The sequence below is a fragment of the Diabrotica virgifera genome, chromosome 4 (genome assembly GCF_917563875.1).
Source record: "Diabrotica virgifera virgifera chromosome 4, PGI_DIABVI_V3a".
Lineage (NCBI taxonomy): Eukaryota > Metazoa > Arthropoda > Insecta > Coleoptera > Chrysomelidae > Diabrotica > Diabrotica virgifera.
The window spans coordinates 186,883,719-186,906,852 of record NC_065446.1 but is presented as its reverse complement, the minus strand read 5'-3'; the positions used below and the strand labels follow the sequence as shown (position 1 = coordinate 186,906,852).

The window sequence follows — 23,134 nt, the reverse complement described above, 5'->3', positions numbered from 1 at the left end:
AATATGTAAATATACAGCGTGTTTTCTTAAGTTGGGCACATATAACTTTTTTATTATTAATTTTACTAAAAAACTTACTTTTAAAAAAGTGATACATGGTCTACAACCTAAGATGCAACCACCAGATATCAAATTTTATCAAACTTATCCGAGCTTTTTCAAAAAATATGAATTTCGCTTAAGAATAAGTTAACTTTCTCTTTTAAAATATTAAAAATTGTTATTATGGAAAGTTGATTTGAATTAAAAAATATATTTTAGTATGCAACTATATCTTTCTAACTAAAACAATACATATTTCTCAAATTACTCATACTCAACATCATTTTTATTTATTACAAATATGATAACTTTTTGTTTTCACCCATTATATATGTCATTAAAATAAAAAAAATATGAAAAAAAATTTTAAGGATCGCTTTTCTTTAGTTACGAGTGACTAAAATTAAAAATATTATAAAAAATTCAACCAAAAAGCAAAAAATAAAAAAAAAGGAAAAATGTAACACATCCGTCAAAGAAAAGCGTGGCGCGTGTTCATCGAATAAGCGGTTTTCGCCCCACGCTTTTCTTTAACGAATGTGTTAGATTTTTTCATTTTTTTTTAAATTTATTTTTGCTTTTTGGTTGATTTTTTTTATAATATTTTTAATTTTAGTCACTCGTAACTAAAGAAAAACGTTTCTTAAAATTTTTTTTTCATATTTTTTTATTTTTTACTTTTTAGCCTTACACTTTTTAAACATTAAAATATATCGTCATGTTTATTAAAATATGTATAAAACATATGATGTACTAACATGAAAAGTAGTCGGAATCGGCAAAAAATTTGAAACTTTATTGTTTATTAATGAAGCATAACGTAAACAATTAACGTAAAAATGAAATTATGTATTGTTCATATCATTAGCTATACAATCCGTAAAAGTTTCAAGTTTTTACATTGTAAAAAACAAGAAAATTTAAGCGTTTTCCATTAAAATCGTTTTTTTTTTCATTTAAACAATTAATAAACATGAAATTTTTTTTATTGACTATTCGTGTATTGTTCCCGCGAATGCATATTTGCAAATTTTCATTCCAGCGCGAAAACCAGCGCGTATCTGTTCGTAATGCATATTATGTTATATGCGATGTAGGATATTGCTTTGGTGTGCGTGCTCGCTAAGGGTAAAAATTTCAGTTGGTACTTCTGGTTCTGGAGTTATAACCGAAAATTGACATATACAAGGGGTCCCAAAAGTAAGGGAGCGGTCGAATATTTCGAAAACTAAACATCGTATCGAAAAACTGAAAAACACGTTTTCAATTATTTTTAAAAATCTATCCAATGATATCAAATACGATCCCCCACACCACCCCTTGGAGGTGGGGTGGGGGGCAACTTTAAAATCTGAAATGAAAAGCCCCAGTTTTTATTACAGATTTGTATTTCTCATGTAAAAGTGAGTAACTTTTATTCAAGACATTTTTTCGAATTATGAATAGATGGCGCTATAATCGGAAAAAAACCATTTATCGTGACACCATAGGTAAATTATAGAAACGGTCTAACATCTCGAAAGATACACTTCCAAATGAAAAGCCAAAAACTACGTATTAAAAAAACTACGATTTTTCAAAATCCTATCGAATACCACTAAACATGATCCTCCACCCAACCTCCTAGATGTGGGGTGGGGGGTAACTTTGAAATCTTAAATAGCAACCTCCATTTTTTATTGCAGATTTGGATTCGACATGAAAAATTAAGCAACATTTATTCGAAACATTTTTTAGAATTGTTGATAGATTACGCTATAATTGGAAAAAGAAAATTTAGTAGCGCCATCTATCAACTATTCCAAAAAATGTTTCGAATAAATGTTGCTTAGTTTTTGATGACAAATTCAAATCTGCAATAAAACACGAAGGTTGCCATTTAAGATTTTAATGTTACCCCCCACCCCAAGTCGTGGGGGTGCGGTTGAAAATCATGTTTAGCGTTATTCGATAGGTTTTTGAAAAATATTAAAAACATATTTTTTGATTTTTCATCTGGAAGTGTATTTCTCGAGATATTAGACCGTTTCTATAATTTAACTATGGTATCACGATAAATTGTGTATTCCGATTACAGCGCCATCTATCGGTAACTCGAAAAAATGTTTCGAATAAAAGTTGCTTACTTTTACATAATGAATTCAAATCTGAAATAAAAACTTGGGGTGTCCATTTAAGATTTCCAAGTTACCCCCCACCCTACCTCTAGGGAATTGAGTGGGGGATCGTATTTGATGTCATTGGATAGATTTTTAAAAATTATTGAAAACTTATTTTTCAGTTTTTCGATCAGATGCTTAGTTTGCGAAATATTCGACCGTTCCACTACTTTTGGGACACCCTATATATTTATTGTTTAAATGGGATATATAATATTTATATAATTCGAAATGTCTTGATAAGAAAAACTTGAATATTAATTTTCAGTTTTGAAATCACTTCCGGTTTAAACGTTGTAACCGGAAGATTTTCAAAAATATCTCAAAACCAGATATTCAGTGATAAGCGCGCTAATAACCGGCAAAATAACGCAAAAGATGGAAAACATAATACATTGCCAAACAAAAAGAGGTGAAACAAGTGGAGGTGGAAATTATCGTGATAAACGTATAAATTAACATTATCTTACATAGTTTCACATCTTTAGACGTCTGTGACAGGAAAATTTTATAAAATTCTACTGTCACAGTTACAGTTTTTATTCTTCTCTGACACGTCTAAAGGTGGGAAACTATGTAATGTAATGTTAATTTACATGTTTATAATGATAATTTCCACCTCCACTAGTTTCATCTCTCTTTTTTGCCAATGTGTTATGTTTTCCTTCTTTTGCGTTATTTTGCCGGTTATTAGAGCGCTCATCATTGTATTATGATATTAACGAGTGTTGACACGACGGCGACGAGTTCAAATATAAGGTTCTGATTTTAATATTTCATCTGGTTAAAAAGTTGTGACCCAAAGGTTGCCCAAAATATCTCAGAACTAAGCATTATATAATATTAATGAACGCGTATATATAATAGTCCAGAAAGCCACTGCGAATCCGCTAGGAAAAGTAATCTAATTCGGATTTTTTGCACAGTATTACTCAAAAAGGACTCCTTTTAACAAATTTGCAAGTTGCCAGGACCAAAAGGTGGTCAAAAATTTTTTAACCTTCCGTTACTCGCACCAACTTTTTGTGATCGAATACTCGCGCACGGTGCAGAAGACCGGGTCAAAAAATATGGGTCAGCAATATTTGAAAAAAATTTTTTTGCAAAATTGTGTACAATTATATTATTTAATGAATATATGATCATATAATTGTGTAAATATGCGTTTGTGTCAACATTATATTACTTTAACAAAAAGTAACTTTGTTAATCATCATCTTTATACGTTTCCTCGTCAGTCGATACTTCCTCAAATAATTTTAATAATCTTTGCTTTTCCTTCTCGTAATCCATATCTAAATATAAATAAACAAATATATAAACATTAAAAATAAGAAAAAGACCTTAAATTACCTGGCTAATTAAAACTTACTACTTTTAATTACCTGACTAATTAATAGGTCTTGCCTAATAATAAAAGTACAATACTCTTTTTTACACTGCACGTGGACTTCACACACAGTTGACTGATGACTGAAGACGTATATGCAGCAGCAATTGAAAATATGCACTACAATCAGAGTTACAGGCAGTTATTTAGAGGCCCGGTCTCATACACCGTGTGCGAGTAAAAAAGGTTTTTTTTTGTTTTTTTTTCCTAAAATTATTTTTTTTGGATGGAAAAAAGTTTTTTTAGGTTTTTTGGATTATTCCAAACAGAAAAGATCTTAATGACTTTTCTCTAAAAATGATAGTTTTTGACATATAAGCGATTAAAAATTGAAAAATTGCGAAATCGGCCATTTTTAACCCTCAAAAACTATGTGAAAAACTGAAAATTTGAATATTGCCAAGGTAGTTAGATATTCTTTAAACATCGGTTGATGAAATCCTGAAGAGCTTTTTGCAACACATTATTCAAAACTCCTTTGTTTTTTAATTGCTAATCAAGCGTGCGCGACACTATTTTCCACCGACAGTATGGTGCAAATGAAAGGAATAAATTCGTTATTTCGTAAACCGGCGACTTTAAGGAAAAATCCCGAAACAGGTCGATTTTTATTTTTAAGTTATGATACTGTGGCATATATGATATACTAGTGACGTCATCCATCTGGACGTGATGACGTAATCGATGATTTTTTTAAATGAGAATACGCATCGTGTGCTAGCTCATTTGAAAGGTTCTTCAATTCTCTATTCAGTAATCTAAACATTTACATAATTATTTATACAGGGTCTCCAAAAAATTTTTAGTTAATTAAATTATTTGATAAAAAAAGAAGTAGAAGGACACCCTGTATAAATAATTCTGTAAATATTTAAATTACTGAAAAGAGAATTGAAGAATCTTTCAAATGAGCTATCTTACGACCCCTATTCTTATTTAAAAAAATCATCGATTACGTCATCACGCCCAGACGGATGACGTCACTAGTATACCATATATGCCACAATATGATAACTTAAAAATAAAAATCGACCTGTTTCGGGATTTTTCCTTAAAGTCGCCGGTTTACGAAATAACGGATTTATTCCTTTCATTTGCACCATACTGTCGGTGGAAAAGTAGTGTCGCGCACGCTTGATTAGCAATTAAAAACCAAAGGAGTTTTGAATATTGTGTTGCAAAAAACTCTTCGGGATTTCATCAATAGATGTTTAAAGAATATCTACCTACCTTGGCAACATTCAAATTTTCAGTTTTTCACATAGTTTTTGAGGGTTAAAAATGGCCGATTTCGCAATTTTTCAATTTTTAATCGCTTATATGTCAAAAACTATCATTTTTAGAGAAAAGTCACTAAAGACCTTTTCTGTTTGGAATGATCCAAAAAACCTAAAAAAAAAAACTTTTTTCCATGCAAAAAAATAATTTTAGGAAAAAAAAAGTTTAAAAAAGTTTTGACCACCTTTTGGTCCTGGCAACATGCAAATTTGTTAAAAGGAGTCCTTTTTGAGTAACACTATGCAAAAAATCCAAATTAGAATATTTTTCCTAGCGGATGCGCAGTGGCTTTCTTGACTAGCATTGAAAAGATGAGTTTAAAATATTTAGTTCAGGTTTTAAATTCTCTACTCATTAAATCGTTTGAACCGACTTTATTTATAATTTAGTTGCTTAGTCTAAAATATAGAACATTCATTCACGTGGGTGAAAATCTGGACTAGAAAAAAAGTTATACTTCACAAACAGTTCTTCATGGTAAAAACCTAAGATGGAACAATCAGATATCAAATTGTATCAATTTTAGACGAGGTTGTAAAGCGAGGTCTATGAAGAAGCAAAACATCCTGGTTAAAGAACCTGAGAATCTGGTTCAATACAACATCTCTGCAGCTTTTCCGCGCTGGTCGCAGACAAAATAAAGATTGCCATGATGATCGCCAACATTGGTCTGTGACAGGAGTATTTTATAAAATTCTACTGTCACAGTGACGGTTGTCATACTCGTCTGAGATGTCTAAAGTGGGAAACTATATAATTCAATGTTATTTTAGACGTTTATAACGATAATTTCCACCCCCACTAGTTTCATCTCTTTTTGTTCCGCAATGTATTATGTTTTCCATCTTTCGAGCTATTTTGCCGGTGATTAGCGCGCTCATCACTGTATATTTTATATAAAAGATATTTAAGTATGATTGATTTTGTGTGTTGCTTTCAAAAATATGTTTAGTTAAATAAGATAAAAAAATTAGCAACTACACTCACGTGCAGATTTTACAAATTGTCGACCAAAAATGTATAAACAGTGATATTTTCAATAACATTAATGGACGACCATTAAAAAATGGTCGATAAGCACGTACTACTTCTAAACATTGTATGGATTGTAAACAGTGATGGCTTCTATTGCGGAAAATTCTGAAAACGAGCTATTTCGGTTTACCAGACTATTTCACTTTACCCTTCCCTCCCCTACCTAACTTTTTATTATCCAACCTAAGCAAATAATTCAAAAAAAAATGTTAAAAAAGCCTAAGGCTACAATTGAATTTTAATTTCAATATTTTATATATGCTAGAATATTCCACAGGGTGTTCCGAACTTTAAGGAAAAAACACACTATGATTGTTACACCAGGTATAAAATGGCATTTACCTACATAGCAACAATGTTATTACAACAATATTCTTAAATAACCAGACTATAACATACTAAAAAATCACTCATATCGGAAAACTGGTTTAGGAAATTGGAGATATCAAACATGTCCCATTTTTAAGGTGTTCCTTTAATTTTTGCGGTGTGTGTACTGTTGCTTAGTTTTTTTTTTATATTTACCATTAGAACATCGAGAATAGTTTTATATCCCTTATCCCTCCAATTTAATAGTTGATCTCCTTCACTTCGCACAAAAGCTATTGCAGATCCATGCACTGACAGATCGTACCACGTTTTTGCAGACTCCAGACACGTGCTTAGTTTGTGGCACCAGTCAATAAAATATTTGGATAATTCTAAAGCATTTGCGTCGTCCTTAAACTTTTTAATTAATATTTCGTTATACCTAAAATATCATAAATTAAAATTATTCCACTATAAATCTTAGGCCGCTTACAGACGTCGAAGTCGAAGTCGAAGTCGGCAGCACAAAGTCGAGCGTTTTTGGTTGCCTGTCGCTACCTGAAGTCGTCATTTAACAACAATGGAAAACTCATTACCCTTTCACACGGGCGTTTTCTCGACTGCACTACAACATTATGTTGTCAGTTTTCGCCCCTCCGGTTAGCGGACTTCTCAATATAGCCCGATCAAAGAACAATCTGACCCCAAAAAGAATAAAAGAAGGATGAAAATTTGGGAATAGGTAACTGAAAATACCTATTATTATAATATAAGAAGAAGTTTACAATTCTACATCCCCTCCATTTTACAAAAATGGAGAGGAATACCCACCTCTTGAAGGTAAAAAAAAATACATTCAAAATAAGACCGGAATTGGATAAAATGACTAATTCTAAAAAACTTTTGATCTATAGACTTTTTCACGAAGTCAATACTTTTCGAGTTATTTGCGAGTGAATATGCTCATGTTTAAGAAAATTAAACATGTTTTTGGACGGTTTTTCGGAGATAATTCAAAAAGTAAAATTTTAGCGAAAAAAATATTCTTATCAAAAATATAGCTCGTAAAAAATTGAAAAAAATGGTGTATACGTGAGGTCTGTAGACCCAGCAGAAGCAGAGTTGCAGCTAATGAAAAGTAGGTTCTTATTCGTCAAATTCCAAATCGAATATTTCAATGTGAAATAACCCAAATACGAAGCACTTTTCGGGGAGAATTCATTTTAACTTTTTTAAAGTGTTTAAAAAAGGTTTATTTTTGTTTTTTAAAAAAACTTGTAACATTAAAATAAGTGAGTTAGGCTCAAAATATTGTTGGTCCCTTTTATTTTTTGGTAATAAAATCACGTAAATCACCCCCTAATTAGCATCACAAATAAAATTTATCATGACCGCTTCACAAGTTACTTTGTCTATGTATTATTTATATGATCTGTAAGTTTCATTGGTTCAAAGTGCTTCTTTTTGAAAAAGATGTTGTTAAAATGGCTTGAGCGAGTAACTAATTAAGAGTTTAGGCAAATTTGGAACAGCCTTACCATAACCAATTTTTGTCTAACAAGAAAACAAAAAATCAAAAATATTCAGAAAAGCAAAAGGTACATTTTATTACTTTTTGAGATTTTTGGTATTACTAATAATTTTTAAGTTAATTCCATAAACAATTCCGATTTTTTTCAAAGAAAAAGAAAATGTTTTATTTTAAACCCCATTTTTTTCTAAACTGAGCACTTAAAACCAATGAATCCTATAGAATATATAAATAATACATAAATGAAGTAACTTGTGAAGCGGCAACGATTAATTTTATTGGAGAAGCTAATTAAGGGGTGGTTTTCACCATTTCTTTACCAAAAAATAAAAGTGACCAACAATATTTTGAGCGTAAATCACTTACTTTTAATATTAGAAGTTTTTTTAAAAAAACAAAAATAAACCATTTTTTAAACACTTCAAGTTTTAATGAATTTTCCCAGAAAAGTGCTCCGTTTTTTTATTATTTCACATTAAAATATCCGATTTGGAATTTCACGAAGAAGAACCTACTTTTAATTAGCTGCAACTCTGCTTCTTTTGTGTCTGAAGCCCTCACGCATACACCATTTTTTTCAATTTTTTATAAGCTAGAATTTTACTATATATTTATATAATATTTTTTTCGCTAAAATACTTACTTTTTGAGTTATCTCCGAAAAAACGTCCATAAACATGTTTTTTTTGTTAAAAATGAACATATTCACTAGCAAATAACTCGACAAAAGTATTGACATTGTAAAAAACTCTATAGGACAAAAGTTGCTTAGAATTAGTCATTATATCCAATGCCGGACTTATTTTGAACGTATTTTTTTCAACCCCGAGAAAAAAATTTTCACCCCGTATTTTCCAATTTTTGTAAAATGGAGGGGATGTAGAATTGTAAACTTTTTCTCATACAATAATAGACAATTTCAACTACCTATTCCCAAATTTTCATCCTTCCTTTATTTTTTTGGAGGTTTTCGTAAAATTTTGTGTTCCTTGATCGGGCTAATAATTAATTGTAGCGATTCTCGCTCCACACGAAACCACTTGTGACTGTAGCAGTAGCAGCGACAACAAGTACAAGCGTGTTTTTGAAAGCAGTGTTGACAAAAATTGAGCCGTTCGACAGAGACACTTTCATCTTTGCAGTCCAAGCTAAACATCCTTCTTTGTCTGTGCTTTCGAATGAGAAACAAAAGCTAAGTTTCTTCGTTCGAATTCATAGTTAATCTGCTTGTACAGACTACATTTTGTCGCCGTTGTTAACGGGTCTAGGACGTTTCATCGCCGCCGTTTCGATGCCGCCAGTTCGATGCCGATGGCGCCCGATTCATCGCCAGTCAATTAATCGCTATCTGATATATTTCCGAATTTTCGACAGTTACAATTATTAGTTATTTTTAGTATTAATTAGGAATTCTAGGAAATGCGAGATATGACGGCGATGAAATGGACTGGCGATGAACCGGCGGCATCGAAACGGCCGGCGATGAACCGGCGGCAACGAAACGTCCCATTCCGTTTTTAACTACAAATGGAAGTCCATCAGAACTACAGCAAACCCCGATACTAGCGACAAGCCAGCGCCTATTTGCTGCCGACTTTGACTTCAAAAAGTGGTTCGTCTGTAAGCGGCCTTAAAATTTTATTTAAAATTCCACAAGGAAAAAAGTTTTCCTGTAGTTGGCTGTATACCATGTGATACAAAAACAATAAATGCTGTATAAAAGGTATATTTAAAAAACCCTCAAAAGGGCCACATCAATTCACATAACTAGTTTTCGACTGGTTTACCAGTCATCATCAGTGCTTACGTGCAATGTACATGTTAGCCACCAAAATGCTATTTTACAAAAATATGTGGGTCAAAGCCCATTTCAAGTAGTCCGTTATACTTATGTTTCCTTAACGGACTACTTGAAATGGGCTTTGACCCACATATTTTTGTAAAATAGCATTTTGGTGGCTAACATGTACATTGCACGTAAGCACTGATGATGACTGGTAAACCAGTCGAAAACTAGTTATGTGAATTGATGTGGCCCTTTTGAGGGTTTTTTAAATATACCTTTTATACAGCATTTATTGTTTTTTTATTTAAAATTGTTATAAAACAATATTTATCGAAGTTTTATTTTTGTTGCAGGTGGGTCTAGGCTAAGTAGCGCAAAAAACTAGTTGGTACGTATGTTGTTTCGATATATAGCATTTGGAAAACTTAGTTGAATTGGCTATTTAAGAACAACCTAAATTATTTAGTTTTTAGCGTTCAAAAAAATTATACCTACCCTAGAATCTAGAACATAAATATTTATATTTAAAGATATACAAAGTTATTATCTTACATCTTTACCCTTACTCTTTACATTCTAGGTAGAAAAAAGTTACATGTAATACTTAAATGTGTTTCTAAAATTTATAATTTCTTAGTCTTTTAACTAATTTCTTATAATCTACATTTACTTAGTTGATACACTTGGTTCTAAAATTTTTTTTATTAGAAAAATAAGTCGCATTCACCAACAGGTTATTAGCGACGGAACAAAATATAAATAACAAAAGTAAACAACTACAGATTTTACAAAATGTTTGTGGATCTTAGATAATTAACTATATTGTCATAGGAACAGTTTTGACCTAGAGCCTCTGGTAGAGCGTTTGGAATATTGTAGCGCTGTATTTCTTGGTCATATTTACTACAACTTATTAAAAAGTGTTCGACTGTTAATCGGACGTTACACTGATCACGATATAGGTGGATTATTCTTTGTGAAAAAGGTGTGTTAACCTGGTGTGTCCTAGACGTAAACGCGCAACCACCATTTGTTCTCGTCTATTGCGCGACGACGGAATCCACTGAGACACATTATTTTTGATTTTATTCAGCTTAGAATTATTTTGAGACCACTCATTTCGCCACAAACACAACACTTTACTTTTAAAATAAGCATTTGAGTCACTGGTAACACACTTGCCTATCGGCTCCGAAAAATCACTTAAAATTGCCTCTCGTGCAGTCCTGTCAGCTTTTTCATTTCCTGTTATTCCGACGTGTGAGGGAACCCATACAAATTGGACGCTTCTTCCATGTTCATGAGCTTGGGACAGCTGGTATTTTAGCAACTTTTCAAAAGGATGTTTCGGAAAAATGTGTTTTAATGTGTTTAGAGAGCTAAGGGAATCTGTTATGATCAGGGCTTTTGTGAGTGTAATCTCGTTAAGAAGTTTCACAGCACGGTATAGGGCGTAGGGTTCAGCAGAATATGTGCTACATGCTGGGGTTAAACGGAGAAGAAGATTTTTTTCTGAAGAAACGAATGCTATTGCTGCACCACCGCTTGCACGACTTGCATCTGTACGGTTTTTGCGGAAACCAGTGAAATGTTTTGAATTGTACAACTGATTGGTCTTTAAGTTTGTCTCCTGTAGACAAATAATATCTGGAGAATATTCAGACAAAAGAAGCTGTAGTATATGGAGACTAGGGAAAATCCATCAATGTTCCATTGAAGTATCGAGTTGAATGTTGTTAACAGATTCGGAGTTAGATGATACTGAACAATTGTCTACAGAAGAGTCACTGTCTAAGTAAGGACTCTCTTTCCCTAAATGAATGTATACACTCTTTTGAAGTTTTGTAAGCTTGGTTTTTGTAGATCTATCATTTGTTTATTGATAGCTGCTTTGTAAAAGATGGAGTAAACCAGCCATATCAGTTGTAAATTCTTTAACGACACTAATAGTGTCGGGGAGCCTAGGACATTATCAATCAGTAAGGATAATAATTGGTGGTAATTGAAAACGAATGGTGGGGTATGATTATCAATAAAATTTTCAAGAGATTCCCGTGTAGATGGGACTTCAGATGAGCGCAGTTTTTTTGGTTTAGATGATTTGGGTTTTGCAAACAGATTTTGTGATGAAATTGCCGAGTCTGAAGGAGGCGTATCGATCTCACCAACACTGCGTTTTATGGAAGAACTTGCATTTTCGCAAGTACTTTTAGAGTTTTCACTTAGATGCTGTGGCTTTATTACATTTGGAAGTACTGGAGCAGACTCATTGGTAGTGACAGAAGTCGAGCTTGGAGTTTTGTTTGTAAGATTGGTTGAAATGGTTGGTTCAGAAAATTGTGGTGATGTATCAGTTTTATTAGAGTTTTCTGCAGTTGTATCTAATGGAAGAGGTGCTGATAGATTGAAGGATATTGCTTCCGAAGTTTGTGAAAACGGTATTGCCGCTGAATGAGGTTGATTAAAAGTGTTGCTATAAGTAGAAGTATTAGTAATTTCTTGGTCATGGAGATTTGTAGGTGTAGGTGATATGCTCGGATTTGATAATGGATAACTTGATGACTCCTGAGTGTTTGGTACCTTTGTGTAATATACTTGTTGGAGCTGTTTGATTTGGTACTTCATTGTTTGAATCAATATGAGTTGATTCCGTTACTGAACTGCTATTGCATTTGAATGATATATGTCTTGTATTTTTGCAGATAAAGCAGGTGAGTGTGCCTTGTGACAAAAATATGCAGTAAAGTGTTTGGTCGAAATTTATTAGAATAGAATCTGGAATTGATGATGTTATAGGGCTTACATAAACTTGCCTCCGAAAGCTCAATATGTGACTATATTCGGGAAAAGTCGAGCTAATTTTCAGAAATGTTATTGGGGAAATAAGCTTTAGACCGATATTCTGTAATTCTTCAACTAATATTTGGTGAGGAATTTACGGGCAGACACCAGACAAGACTAGTCTTTCTGCTCGAGAGACAAGTCTTCGTGCTGTTATAACTTCGTCGAGTACTTCTATAGAGCCATGTTTTGTCATGAAATTATCTAATACGGTTTTGTTTGCCAAATACATGCAGATTCTATTATGAGATAATCTAGATGAAAAAATAATATTTTTTTTGATGATTGTGCCCAACGGAATTAAATAATCCTGCAGTTTAGCATTATCTATACAACTAAATACAATTGCTTGGGTCTTAAATTGGATTTTTAGTTTGACGTAGCGTAGACGTAGACGCAACGGAGACGGAAGAAACGGATTGGAAACGTAAGAAAATAATATGCCAATTTATAATTCGACATAGTGGAATTTTTGCGCATGAGTAGAAAGAATGACTTAATTCAACAACATAGCCTATGCTATAAATTATAAATTATACGAACCGTAAACACACTTTGTGTTTATTTATTTATACTATTATTTATTATAATATATAGGTATCCGTTTTGGTGTTACATGGATTAGGAAATACACGAAGGTATGCTCCTTAGTGCCGTGGTATTTCCAACTATTTTGTTTCATTTCCTAGTCTTTAAAATGTTTAATGTTTATTGGATTTACCTATCGTATATGTGTGGATAACCCAGAATTAAACTAATAAACAACTCATATGTTTATCTGAAATATTGAAACTACAACATAATATATTTTTATTAAATTAATAACTTAATTGTAACAAATAATTAACAAAATTCGAATATGTTAATAAACACCTTAACCTTACAAAATGGATGAGGGCGTGTCCACTTTGGGCTTTGGGTGACAGAACAAAATTCTTGATTTTGATTGGCCAGACATAAGAAACGCACTGTAAAAGATGAAAGTTGGTAAACTCTTCCGTTACGTTACGTTTCTCTTACGTTCCGCCAGGCGCTTGCGTTCATTTATAAACAAGAGTACACAAAACTCGGTGTTGAACTTTTCCAGTGCGTCTACGTTACGTCTACGTCAAACTATAAATCCAACTTTACTCGGAAAAGAATGCGAAGAAGCTCATGCATAACTGTGATATTCAAACGTTGATTTACTAGACTGATTAGATCGGATGGTCTGTTTACATTGTGTAAAGTCATTTTAAGCTGCGGTGGCGAAAGCTTCACTCCGACTCTGGTAAGTGACAGACTAACTGTATGCTAGCTAACCTCACAAAATGATTGTACATGGTGCATATTTCTTATTTGACGTTTTCTTTTCACAATAATAAAATCATAATTAGTCCAGTCGGGTTGACGAATAACAGACCTAACCTTGCATTAGGAGCTGCCCAAATTTTATTTTTCTAATCTTGAGGGAAGGTCAATATTAGTCCAAATTTAAAATCTCGACTGAATTCCACTGTTGCGTTAGCCGCCATCTTGATTTTAAACGGGAACCGTTTTTGCTCAATATCTCCGCCATTTTCAATTTCTTGACAAAAAGTGTAGAAACTAAAATTGTGGGAAATGCGATTTTCTATAATTTCATTTATTACAGTTTTTTTCGTGTGGTCGATATTTTCCGAGTTATGAGGGGAAAATAATGACAGTTGGAGCATAATTATGGTTTTATTGAATTATCTCGTTTATTGTTAGTTTTACAACAAATATCTACCTATACAAAAATGAAGAGAATTAAATTCTACACAATTTTGATTTCTTTCATTTTTTTGCTAAAATTAATATTTAAGGTAGTGCGTATGCGTTAATGGCGCGAGCGTAAGACCGGATTGATTTTATAGCAAATGTTTTTGTTCAATATCTACGCCATTTTCAACTAAAATTGTTCAAAATATAATTTCCTACAATATCCTTTTAACAATTTTTTTCATGCGGTTGATATTTTCCGAGTTACATGGGAAAATAGTAAAAAGTGGTGGGGGGAGCATAATTATTGAATTGAATTTTGTTTGCGAGCTGCCCCAAATTTTATAATTCTATCCTTTAGGAGAGATCAATTGTAGTGTAAATTTAAAATCTCGACTGAATTCGGCGGTTGCATTAGCCGCCATATTGATTTTAAATGAGAACTGTTGTTGCTTAATATCTCCGTCATTTTCAACTTTTCGACATAAATAGTGGGAAAGAAAAGGGGGACAATAATGGAAGCGGAGGGGAAGCATAATTATTGAATTGTCTCATTTATTATTAACTTTACGACATAATTGTACATAAACAAAAATAAAGAGAATTATAATTCATACAATTTTTGATACTTCCAATGAAACATCAACCAAACTAAGTATATAAAAGACCTAAAAATCATTATATGCATTAAGTTCACTTAATTTTATTAACTAGCGGGTTTTATTGGTTGAATTTGTCTGTCGATATTTTAAGTTTTGTGTCAGCTAAAATATCCTGATGTTTCAACATTTTTTTTTAATTTTGAACCCTGTTGTGGGGGAATTTTCCCATTTCCCCCCTTGTAGACCCGCCACTGGTTCTCTCAAAAAATTGTAGTAAATCGTAATTGCAACAATTTCAGTTCTTACACTTTTTGTCGAAAAGTTGAAAATGGCGGAGATATTGAACAAAAACAATTGCTACAAAAGCAATCACGTCTTAATTCTCTTCATTTTTGTATGGGTATATATTTGTTGTAAGACTAATAATAAACGAGATAATTTAATAATTCCATAGTTATGCTACAACTGTCACAATTTTCCCCTCATAACTCGGAAAATATCGACCGCACGAAAAAAATTATAATAATTTAAATTATAGAAAATCGTAATTTTAATAATTTTAGTTTCTACACTTTTTGTCAAGAAATTGAAAATGGCGGAGATATTGAGCAAAAACGGTTCTCGTTTAAAATCAAGATGGCGGCTAACGCAACGGTGGAATTCAGTCGAGATTTTAAATTTATACTAATATTGACCCTCCCTAAAGATTAGAAAAATAAAATTTGGGGCAGCTCCAAATGCAAGGTCAAACGCTATCCCGACTGGGCTAAATTACGTATAGATTACTTACGTAGTAGTATCTAGTAGATCAACACTTTAATTTTAAAATACTATTTAATAAAACCACTTGTTTTTATTAAAAACTAGGAGTACAATATCAGTACAACTTAACCATACATTGCCAGGGCGGATCTCTCTAAAAAATTCAAAGCACTACTTTTCTGTTTCTTCTTTTTCAGACCATGTTTTTACACTGCTGGACAAACGCTATTTACTTGTTTACATTGATGCCTAATCTTAGTAAATTTCATCCACTGCTTGTCCACGATATGTTTAATATTCGTCCACCTCTTATGCAGTTTGCCTACTTCTTCTCTGTTCGTGCAATTACGTTGATTTTTTTCTCCGATAATTTTTTAGGGCCATCTCGATCAATATGCCAGACTCATTGCCACTTGAGCCTCTCTATACGTTCTGCGACGTCAGTAATAATTTTAGTCTGTCAAGAATTTCATTTTTTATTTGTGGCATATTTTTCCACCTTTTATATATTTTTTAAAAGATTGGGAAAAATATTTCACGAACCTATACAAAAACAACAACAAGGCAGATTCAGAGGATGAGGATATAAGAGATAACAGAGATGAAAAGGAAGGTGCACCTACTTATCAGGAATTCATGGAGGTACTAAAACAACTAAAAGTAAACAAAACGCCAGGGCGAGATGAAATCAACAACGAACTGATCATCAACGGAGGAGAGGAGCTCACGAAGCGAATGCACAAGTTAATGGTTACAATTTGGAAGGACGAAAGCATGCCCATAGAATGGAAAAATGGGCATACCACACCAATCTTTAAGAAAGGAGATCCAACTAAGTGCTGCAACTACAGAGCAATTATGCTACTAAATACAACGTATAAGATATTTACCACAATTATAAGAAACCGACTAAATCAATACACAGAAAAAATTATAGGACCATACCAACAGGGCTTTAGAAAAGGAAGATCAACAATAGATGCAATACACGTCCTAACACAAACAATTGAAAAAAGCTATGAGCATGACGTAGAATTACACATATTATTCACCGATTTCCAACAGGCCTTCGACAGCATATACAGACAACAATTACTAAAAGAAATGAAAAAAATGGAGATACCGGCAAAATTAATAAGACTAACTAGAATGACAATGAAAGACTCAACAGCAAAAGTTAAAACAAATGAAGGAGATACAAACGACATCAAAATAGAACTTGGGGTAAGACAAGGAGACAGTATGTCAACGGCACTATTCAATATCGCTCCAGAAGGAGTAATTAGGGACAGAGGCCTGAAAAAGACAATTATTCAAAGCTCAACACAGATCATAGGATATGCGGATGACCCAGGACTAATAGCACAAGATAAAAAAAGACTAGAATAGGCACTTTTAACCCTTGTAAGAGAAGTAAAGACGAGAGGATTAATAATCAATCAGAATAAAACAAAATACCTTATAAGCACAAGAGACAATGTAAACAGAATAACAGAAATAAAGATAGGTGAAAATACATTCCAGAGAGTAGATTGCTTAAAATACCTGGGGGTGATGGTGGACGGCAAAAACGGAAGGAGTATAGAGATCAAGGAAAGAATTAAAGCAGGTAATAGAGTATATTGGAAATACCACCGACTACTCAGGGACAAAAACCTGAGCAAAAAACAAAATCAAAAATATATACAGCAGCAATTAGACCAGTGATATCCTATGGAGCAGAAGTAATGTGCCTTACGAAAAAAGCCGAAGAAAAGTTAAGAATAATTGAGAGAAAAATTTTGAGAAGAATACATGGCCCAGTGATGACAGAAACAGGGGAATATATGAGTAGAAGGCTCATGAACCATGAAATAATAAATATAACTGAAGGAGAAGATATAGTAAAATTCATTAAAGCACAAAGACTCAGATGGTTTGGACACACACAAAGAAGAGGGGTAGAAGAACTGATCAGGAAGATAGTGAACTGGAGACCAGTAACAAATAGACCAAGAGGAAGACCAAAAATAAGATGGGAAGATCAACTGCTAGACGATGTATCAAAGATGGAAATTGCAAACTGGAGAGAAAAGATTCAGGACCGGAGTGAGTGGAAGAAGATAGTAGGGAAAGCAGAAAAACATCACAACCTATGAACGATGACCTAAAGGACTTCTTCTTCTTCTTCTTGTGCCACTCCTATCGGAGATTGGAAATCATCAAGGCTACCCTGACTTTGTTTACAGCTGACCTAAAAAGTTCATTAGTGGTGCAGCCAAACCACTCTCTCAAATTCCGCATCCACGACATTCTTCTACGGCCTGGATTCCGTTTTCCTTCTATTTTTCCTTGCATTATATTTTGAAGTAATGCGTATTTATGACCTCTCATCAGGTGACCCAAATACTCGAGTTTTCTTCGTTTTATCGTTAATAAAATTTCTGGGTCTCTTCCTATCCTTCGTATTACTTCAAGATTTGTGATTCTTTCTACCCAACTTATCTTCAGCATTCGACGGTAGCACCACATCTCGAAACTTTCAATATTTTTTATGTTGTTCTGTGTGAGAGTCCAGGCCTCTACACCGTATAATAGCGTTTTAAATACGTAGCCACTTAGCATTCTTAATCGTAGAGGGATGCTTATATCTCTGTTGCAGAAGAATTTTCTCATCTTTATGAAGGTGGCCCTGGCAATTTCGATACGTCTTTTTATTTCATTGTTTTGGTCTCCAGTTTCGTTTATTAAAGTTCCCAAGTATTTATAACTTGATACTTTTTCAATTTGAATGCCGTTTATACTAATATGTGCTGGTTGTGTCATGATTTTACTGAAGACCATATACTTGGTTTTTTTGATATTAATGTTTATGCCATAATTGTTGCAAGCAATATTTATGTTTGTAAGTAATCGTTGTAATTCTTCTACTGTTCTTGCAACTAGTACAGTGTCGTCTGCGTATCGAATATTATTTACAACCTCTCCATTGATTACGATTCCTTCATTTGCTTGCAAAAGGGCTTCCTGACAGATGCTTTCACTATATACATTAAATAGCAGTGGTGACCAAATTCATCCCTGTCTTACTCCTCTACGTATTTCTATTGCTTTTGATATCTCGTTTTCTATTTTGATGTTAGCTTTCTGATTCCAATATAAGTTGAGAATTATTCGCAGATCTTTATTATCTATGTCTTTTCTTTCAAGAATGTCTCTTAGCCTATCGTGGCGTACTCTGTCAAACGCTTTTTCAAAATCGATAAAACATCATGTACTTCTTGATTAACGTCCAAACATCTTTGTGTAAGAACATTCAAACCGAAGAGAGCTTCTCGAGTACCTAGTCCTTTTCTGAACCCCATCTGTGTATTACTAATATCTGACTCCAACTTTTGATAAACTCGGTTGTGGATGATTTTTAGAAATATCTTTAGTAGATGGCTCATTAAAGATATTGTTCGATGTTCTGAACATCCTTTTGCATTGGATTTCTTTGGCAGTGTAACGAATGTAGACAACAGCCACTCTTGAGGTATAATACCAGTATTGTATACTGTGTTAAATAAGTGCAATATTATACCTATTGATTCATCATTCAAGAGCTTTAGTAATTCAGTAGGAACCTCATCGGGTCCATTTGCCTTTCCAGTTTTGGAATTTCTAAGTGCCATTTCTACTTCACATTTTAGGATTTCAGGTCCCGTTTCACCATTTACCTTGTCAATGTTATTTCTGTTGTCCTCAAACAATTCTCTTATGTATTTACTCCATCTATTAATTTTTTCTGTTAAGTCTACAATAATATTTCCGTCTTTGTCCTTAAGCAAACTTATTTGATGTCTTTTTTGGGTTCCTGTAAGTTCTTTTACTTTTTTATGTATATTGAATGTGTCATACTTTCTTTCATAGTCTTCCATTTCTACACATTGTTCTTTAATCCATGATTCTTTGGCCTTCTTTATTATTTGCTTTATGTTCTTATCAACCTCTCTGTATTTTTCTGAATTTTTCTTCAATTTGCGTCTTTCATCCATTAGTTCTAGTATGTCTGGTGTCATCCACACCTTATATTTCTTTGGAGATTTGGTTAGGTGTTTCTTTCCCGTAGTTCTTATTATAGTGTTTGTATACTTCAGTTTTTCATCTATGTTGTCTGTTCTGCGGATTTGGTTTTCTGCTACACTGAGATCGGTGTTGATTTCTTCGCGCACTGTTTGTCGTCGGTGTTCACTTTTAAGCTGACTTAAGTCTAACGTTGGGATGATGGTTTTTCTCATTTTCTTTGGTCTAACTTCTAACACAGATATTACTGGATTATGATCCGAACCGATATCAGTTCCAGGGTAAGTTTTAGTAGATTTCACGGCATTACGGTATCTTTTTGTCACCATTATGTAATCTATTTGGTTTCTGATTACTTTTTCTTGTGTGTGTTGAGGTGACCTCCACGTATACAGTCTCCTTGGGGGTAATTTAAAGAATGTATTAGTTATTATTAAATCTTCGCTTTGACAAAACTGAACTAAACGATCACCCCTTTCATTTCTATTACCTAAGCCGTATTCACCGACATTTTCTCCAACTTTACCCTGACCTACCTTGGCGTTCAGATCGCCCATTACTATGTTAATGTGTTGTCTCTTTGTTGTTCTCATCACCTCTTCTAAGTTATTATAGAATTGTTCTATTTCCTCTTCGTCTTTGTCTGCTGTAGGAGCGTACACTTGTATGATGTTTATTATGTTCTTCTTATCTTTCAGTTGTATTAACATCACGCGCTCTGAGAATGGAGTAAAATTTGCTACAGCATCTTTCCATTTTTTTGAGATGATGACTCCAACTCCGTATCGATGGGTTGTGGTGTCACTTCCGGCATAATAAAACATACCATGATTAGTTGTGGGGCATTTGCCATTTCCTGGCCATTGTGTATCGCTTATGCCTAATATGTCTATACCCAAACGATCCATTTCCAACACGGCGTTATCTAATTTTCCCGAAGAGAATAAGCTCCTCACATTCCACGTAGCAATTTTTATGGTTGTCTTTTTCTTATTACAAGGGTTTCGCAGGTTTACGACCGAGGAAGCCTTGTACTTATCTATTTGTCTTCCTCTGCCGGATCTTGGACACTGCGGACTAACCACTTTGGACCTAAAGGACACTGCGGACTAATCCACCGCGTGAAATAGATTAAAAGAGCTCATAGTATTTGAGCGACCTATACTCTAACAAGAGTGAACGGTCCATATATATTTTTTTATATTGTATTACTTCCTCTTTTTCCAAACCTTTTTCCAATTTTTTTCTGGTTTTATTTTTGTAGTGTTATGGCAAAACTTGATATGTCCGATTTTTTCCAATATGAAATTGTTGGTTTGACGTGTTATTTAGCAACATTTCTTCAAGTTGGTAAAGTTTGATATATCTTTGATGAAGATAAAACCCTTATGAATGAGAATGACACTATATAATATTATGTGTTCCCTGGGCTCTGGAACTTATTTGGTAGAGTAGGACTTATATGTAACTTGATTTGTCATAGGTTTAAATATAAATTATGTCCATTTACTTTTCGTTTTGGCGTTGGCAAAATGTACTCTATATTTTTGTGTATTCTGAAGAAAATCATTTAAAAAATTAATTAAAATACTTGTCTAAGACCAGTTAATAAACTCGTTACACCAGTAATGTGGCAGCTTCAAAATCACATTGGCAAGTCAATTTGAAAATTTAAAGAATTTAGAGGGTCTTTTGAACTCTCAATCAACTCTACTGAAAAAGTAGGCTAGATGGACATAATTTCAACTTTTGACAAAACGCTACAGGTTTATACTTTTTTCTTACAAATTTTCGTTAAGAGGAAACAGTAGCGATCAACAGGTAGCAAAAACGCGTTCCTAGATTGCGGCTGTAATTTTGAATATTTTTTCGAGGTATTTGGCACACGTATTCGTAATATTATAAAGAATGGCGGTACAGAGCCCAATTTGAAAAATATATTAATATGTGGAAATTACTCTGTAATTAACTACAATATTAAAAAAACGAGCCTACACCGCCTTTAAGAAGAACAAAAAAATACACTTTCTTCAAATAAACTTTTTTATCCGATGCCTAGATTTTGTGTCATTTTGGAACTACTAAATTTTTTTATTTCATTAGTAGTTCCAAAATGACACAAAATCTAGGCATCGGATAAAAAAGTTTATTTAAAGAAAATGTATAGTCCTGTCGCCAGGGGGGGTACAACGGCCTCCTGTATTCAGATGGACTTACCCAAGTTTTTTTTATGTATTTTGACCCGTAGAAAACGAATTTTTTGGGTAACAGTTGATCCGGATGTCGATAAGATTGTTATAGACCAAGAACTTGAGGAATCAAATAACAGCAATTTTTGGCAAAACAAAACAATATTTTGTATTTTTTGGGTCATTTTAAGCAAAAAATATTTCTACAAGTTTTTTAGTAGGATGCAGAGTTTTCGAGATAAACGCGGTTGAACTTTCAAAAAATCGAAAAACTGCAATTTTTAAACCCGAATAACTTTTGATTAAAAAATAAAATAGCAATTCTGCTAAGCGCCTTTGAAAGTTCAAGTCAAATTATGTCGGTTTTGATTATTTGCATTGCTAAAAATTTATTGTGTTATTGTTAAACAAAGCTACAAACAACTAGTGCGTGAGTGATGTTTCTATGATTTCTCATTTAAAATCGAACGAGTAGGTAGAATAGGTACTAGTGCAATCAAGACTATTTCTACGTTACATGCGTTAAAACGCATGTAAAAGCACGGGAAACCCTACGTGTTTATAGCTTTGTTAAACAATAAAAAAATAAATTTTTACCAATGCAAATAATCAAAACCGATATAATTTGACTTAAACTTTCAAATGCGGTAAGCAGACTTGCTATTTTATTTTTTAATCAAAAGTTATTCGGGTTCAAAAATTGCAGTTTTTCGATTTTTTTAAAGTTCAACCGCGTTTATCTCGAAAACTGTGCATCCTACGAAAAAACTTGTAGAAATATTTTTTACTTAAAATGGCCCAAAAAATACAAAATATTGTTTTGTTTTGCCAAAAATCGCTGTTATTTGATTCCTCAAGTTCTTGGTCTATAACAATCTGATCGACATCCGGATCAACTGTTACCCAAAAAATTCGTGTTCTACGGGTCAAAATACATAAAAAAACCTTGAGTAAGTCCATCTGAATTAACGAGGCCGTTGTACCCCCCCTGGCGACAGGACTAGTATGTTTTTGTTCTTCTTAATGGCGGTACAGGCTCGCTTTTTTAATATTGTATTTAATTACAGAGTAATTTCCACATATTAATATATTTTTCAAATTGGGCTATGTACCGCCATTCCTTATAATATTACGAATACGTGTGCCAAATATCTCGAAAAAATATTCAAAATTACTGCCGCAATCTTGGAACGCGTTTTCGCCAACCTGTTGGTCGCTACTGTTTCACCTTAATTAAGTTACTGTGTCCGTATACATAATTACACATTGTAATTACATTAAGTTGTTTGGTATTTATTTTAATTTGTTAGGCTTTACTCTTAATCGTTTTTTGAATAATTGATTTGGATATAAACTGATTAATATTCTGTCCAAAATTCAATATTTTGGAACCGCTATGTCCACGACGTTTAAGGTTCGTTTCCGATTACACTTTTCTCCGTAA

General features: G+C 33.2%; 1 protein-coding gene across 1 annotated transcript in view; it reads right to left on the bottom strand.

The window, feature by feature from the left end:
- The window catches only part of LOC126883763 (uncharacterized), a 256,685-nt gene that overhangs the window by 142,071 nt on the left and 91,480 nt on the right, over positions 1–23,134 (bottom strand). The window contains exon 4 of the mRNA XM_050649427.1: positions 6,430–6,655. Within this exon, the coding sequence (XP_050505384.1) occupies positions 6,430–6,655 (226 nt within the window). The remainder of the gene's footprint in view (positions 1–6,429; positions 6,656–23,134) is intronic.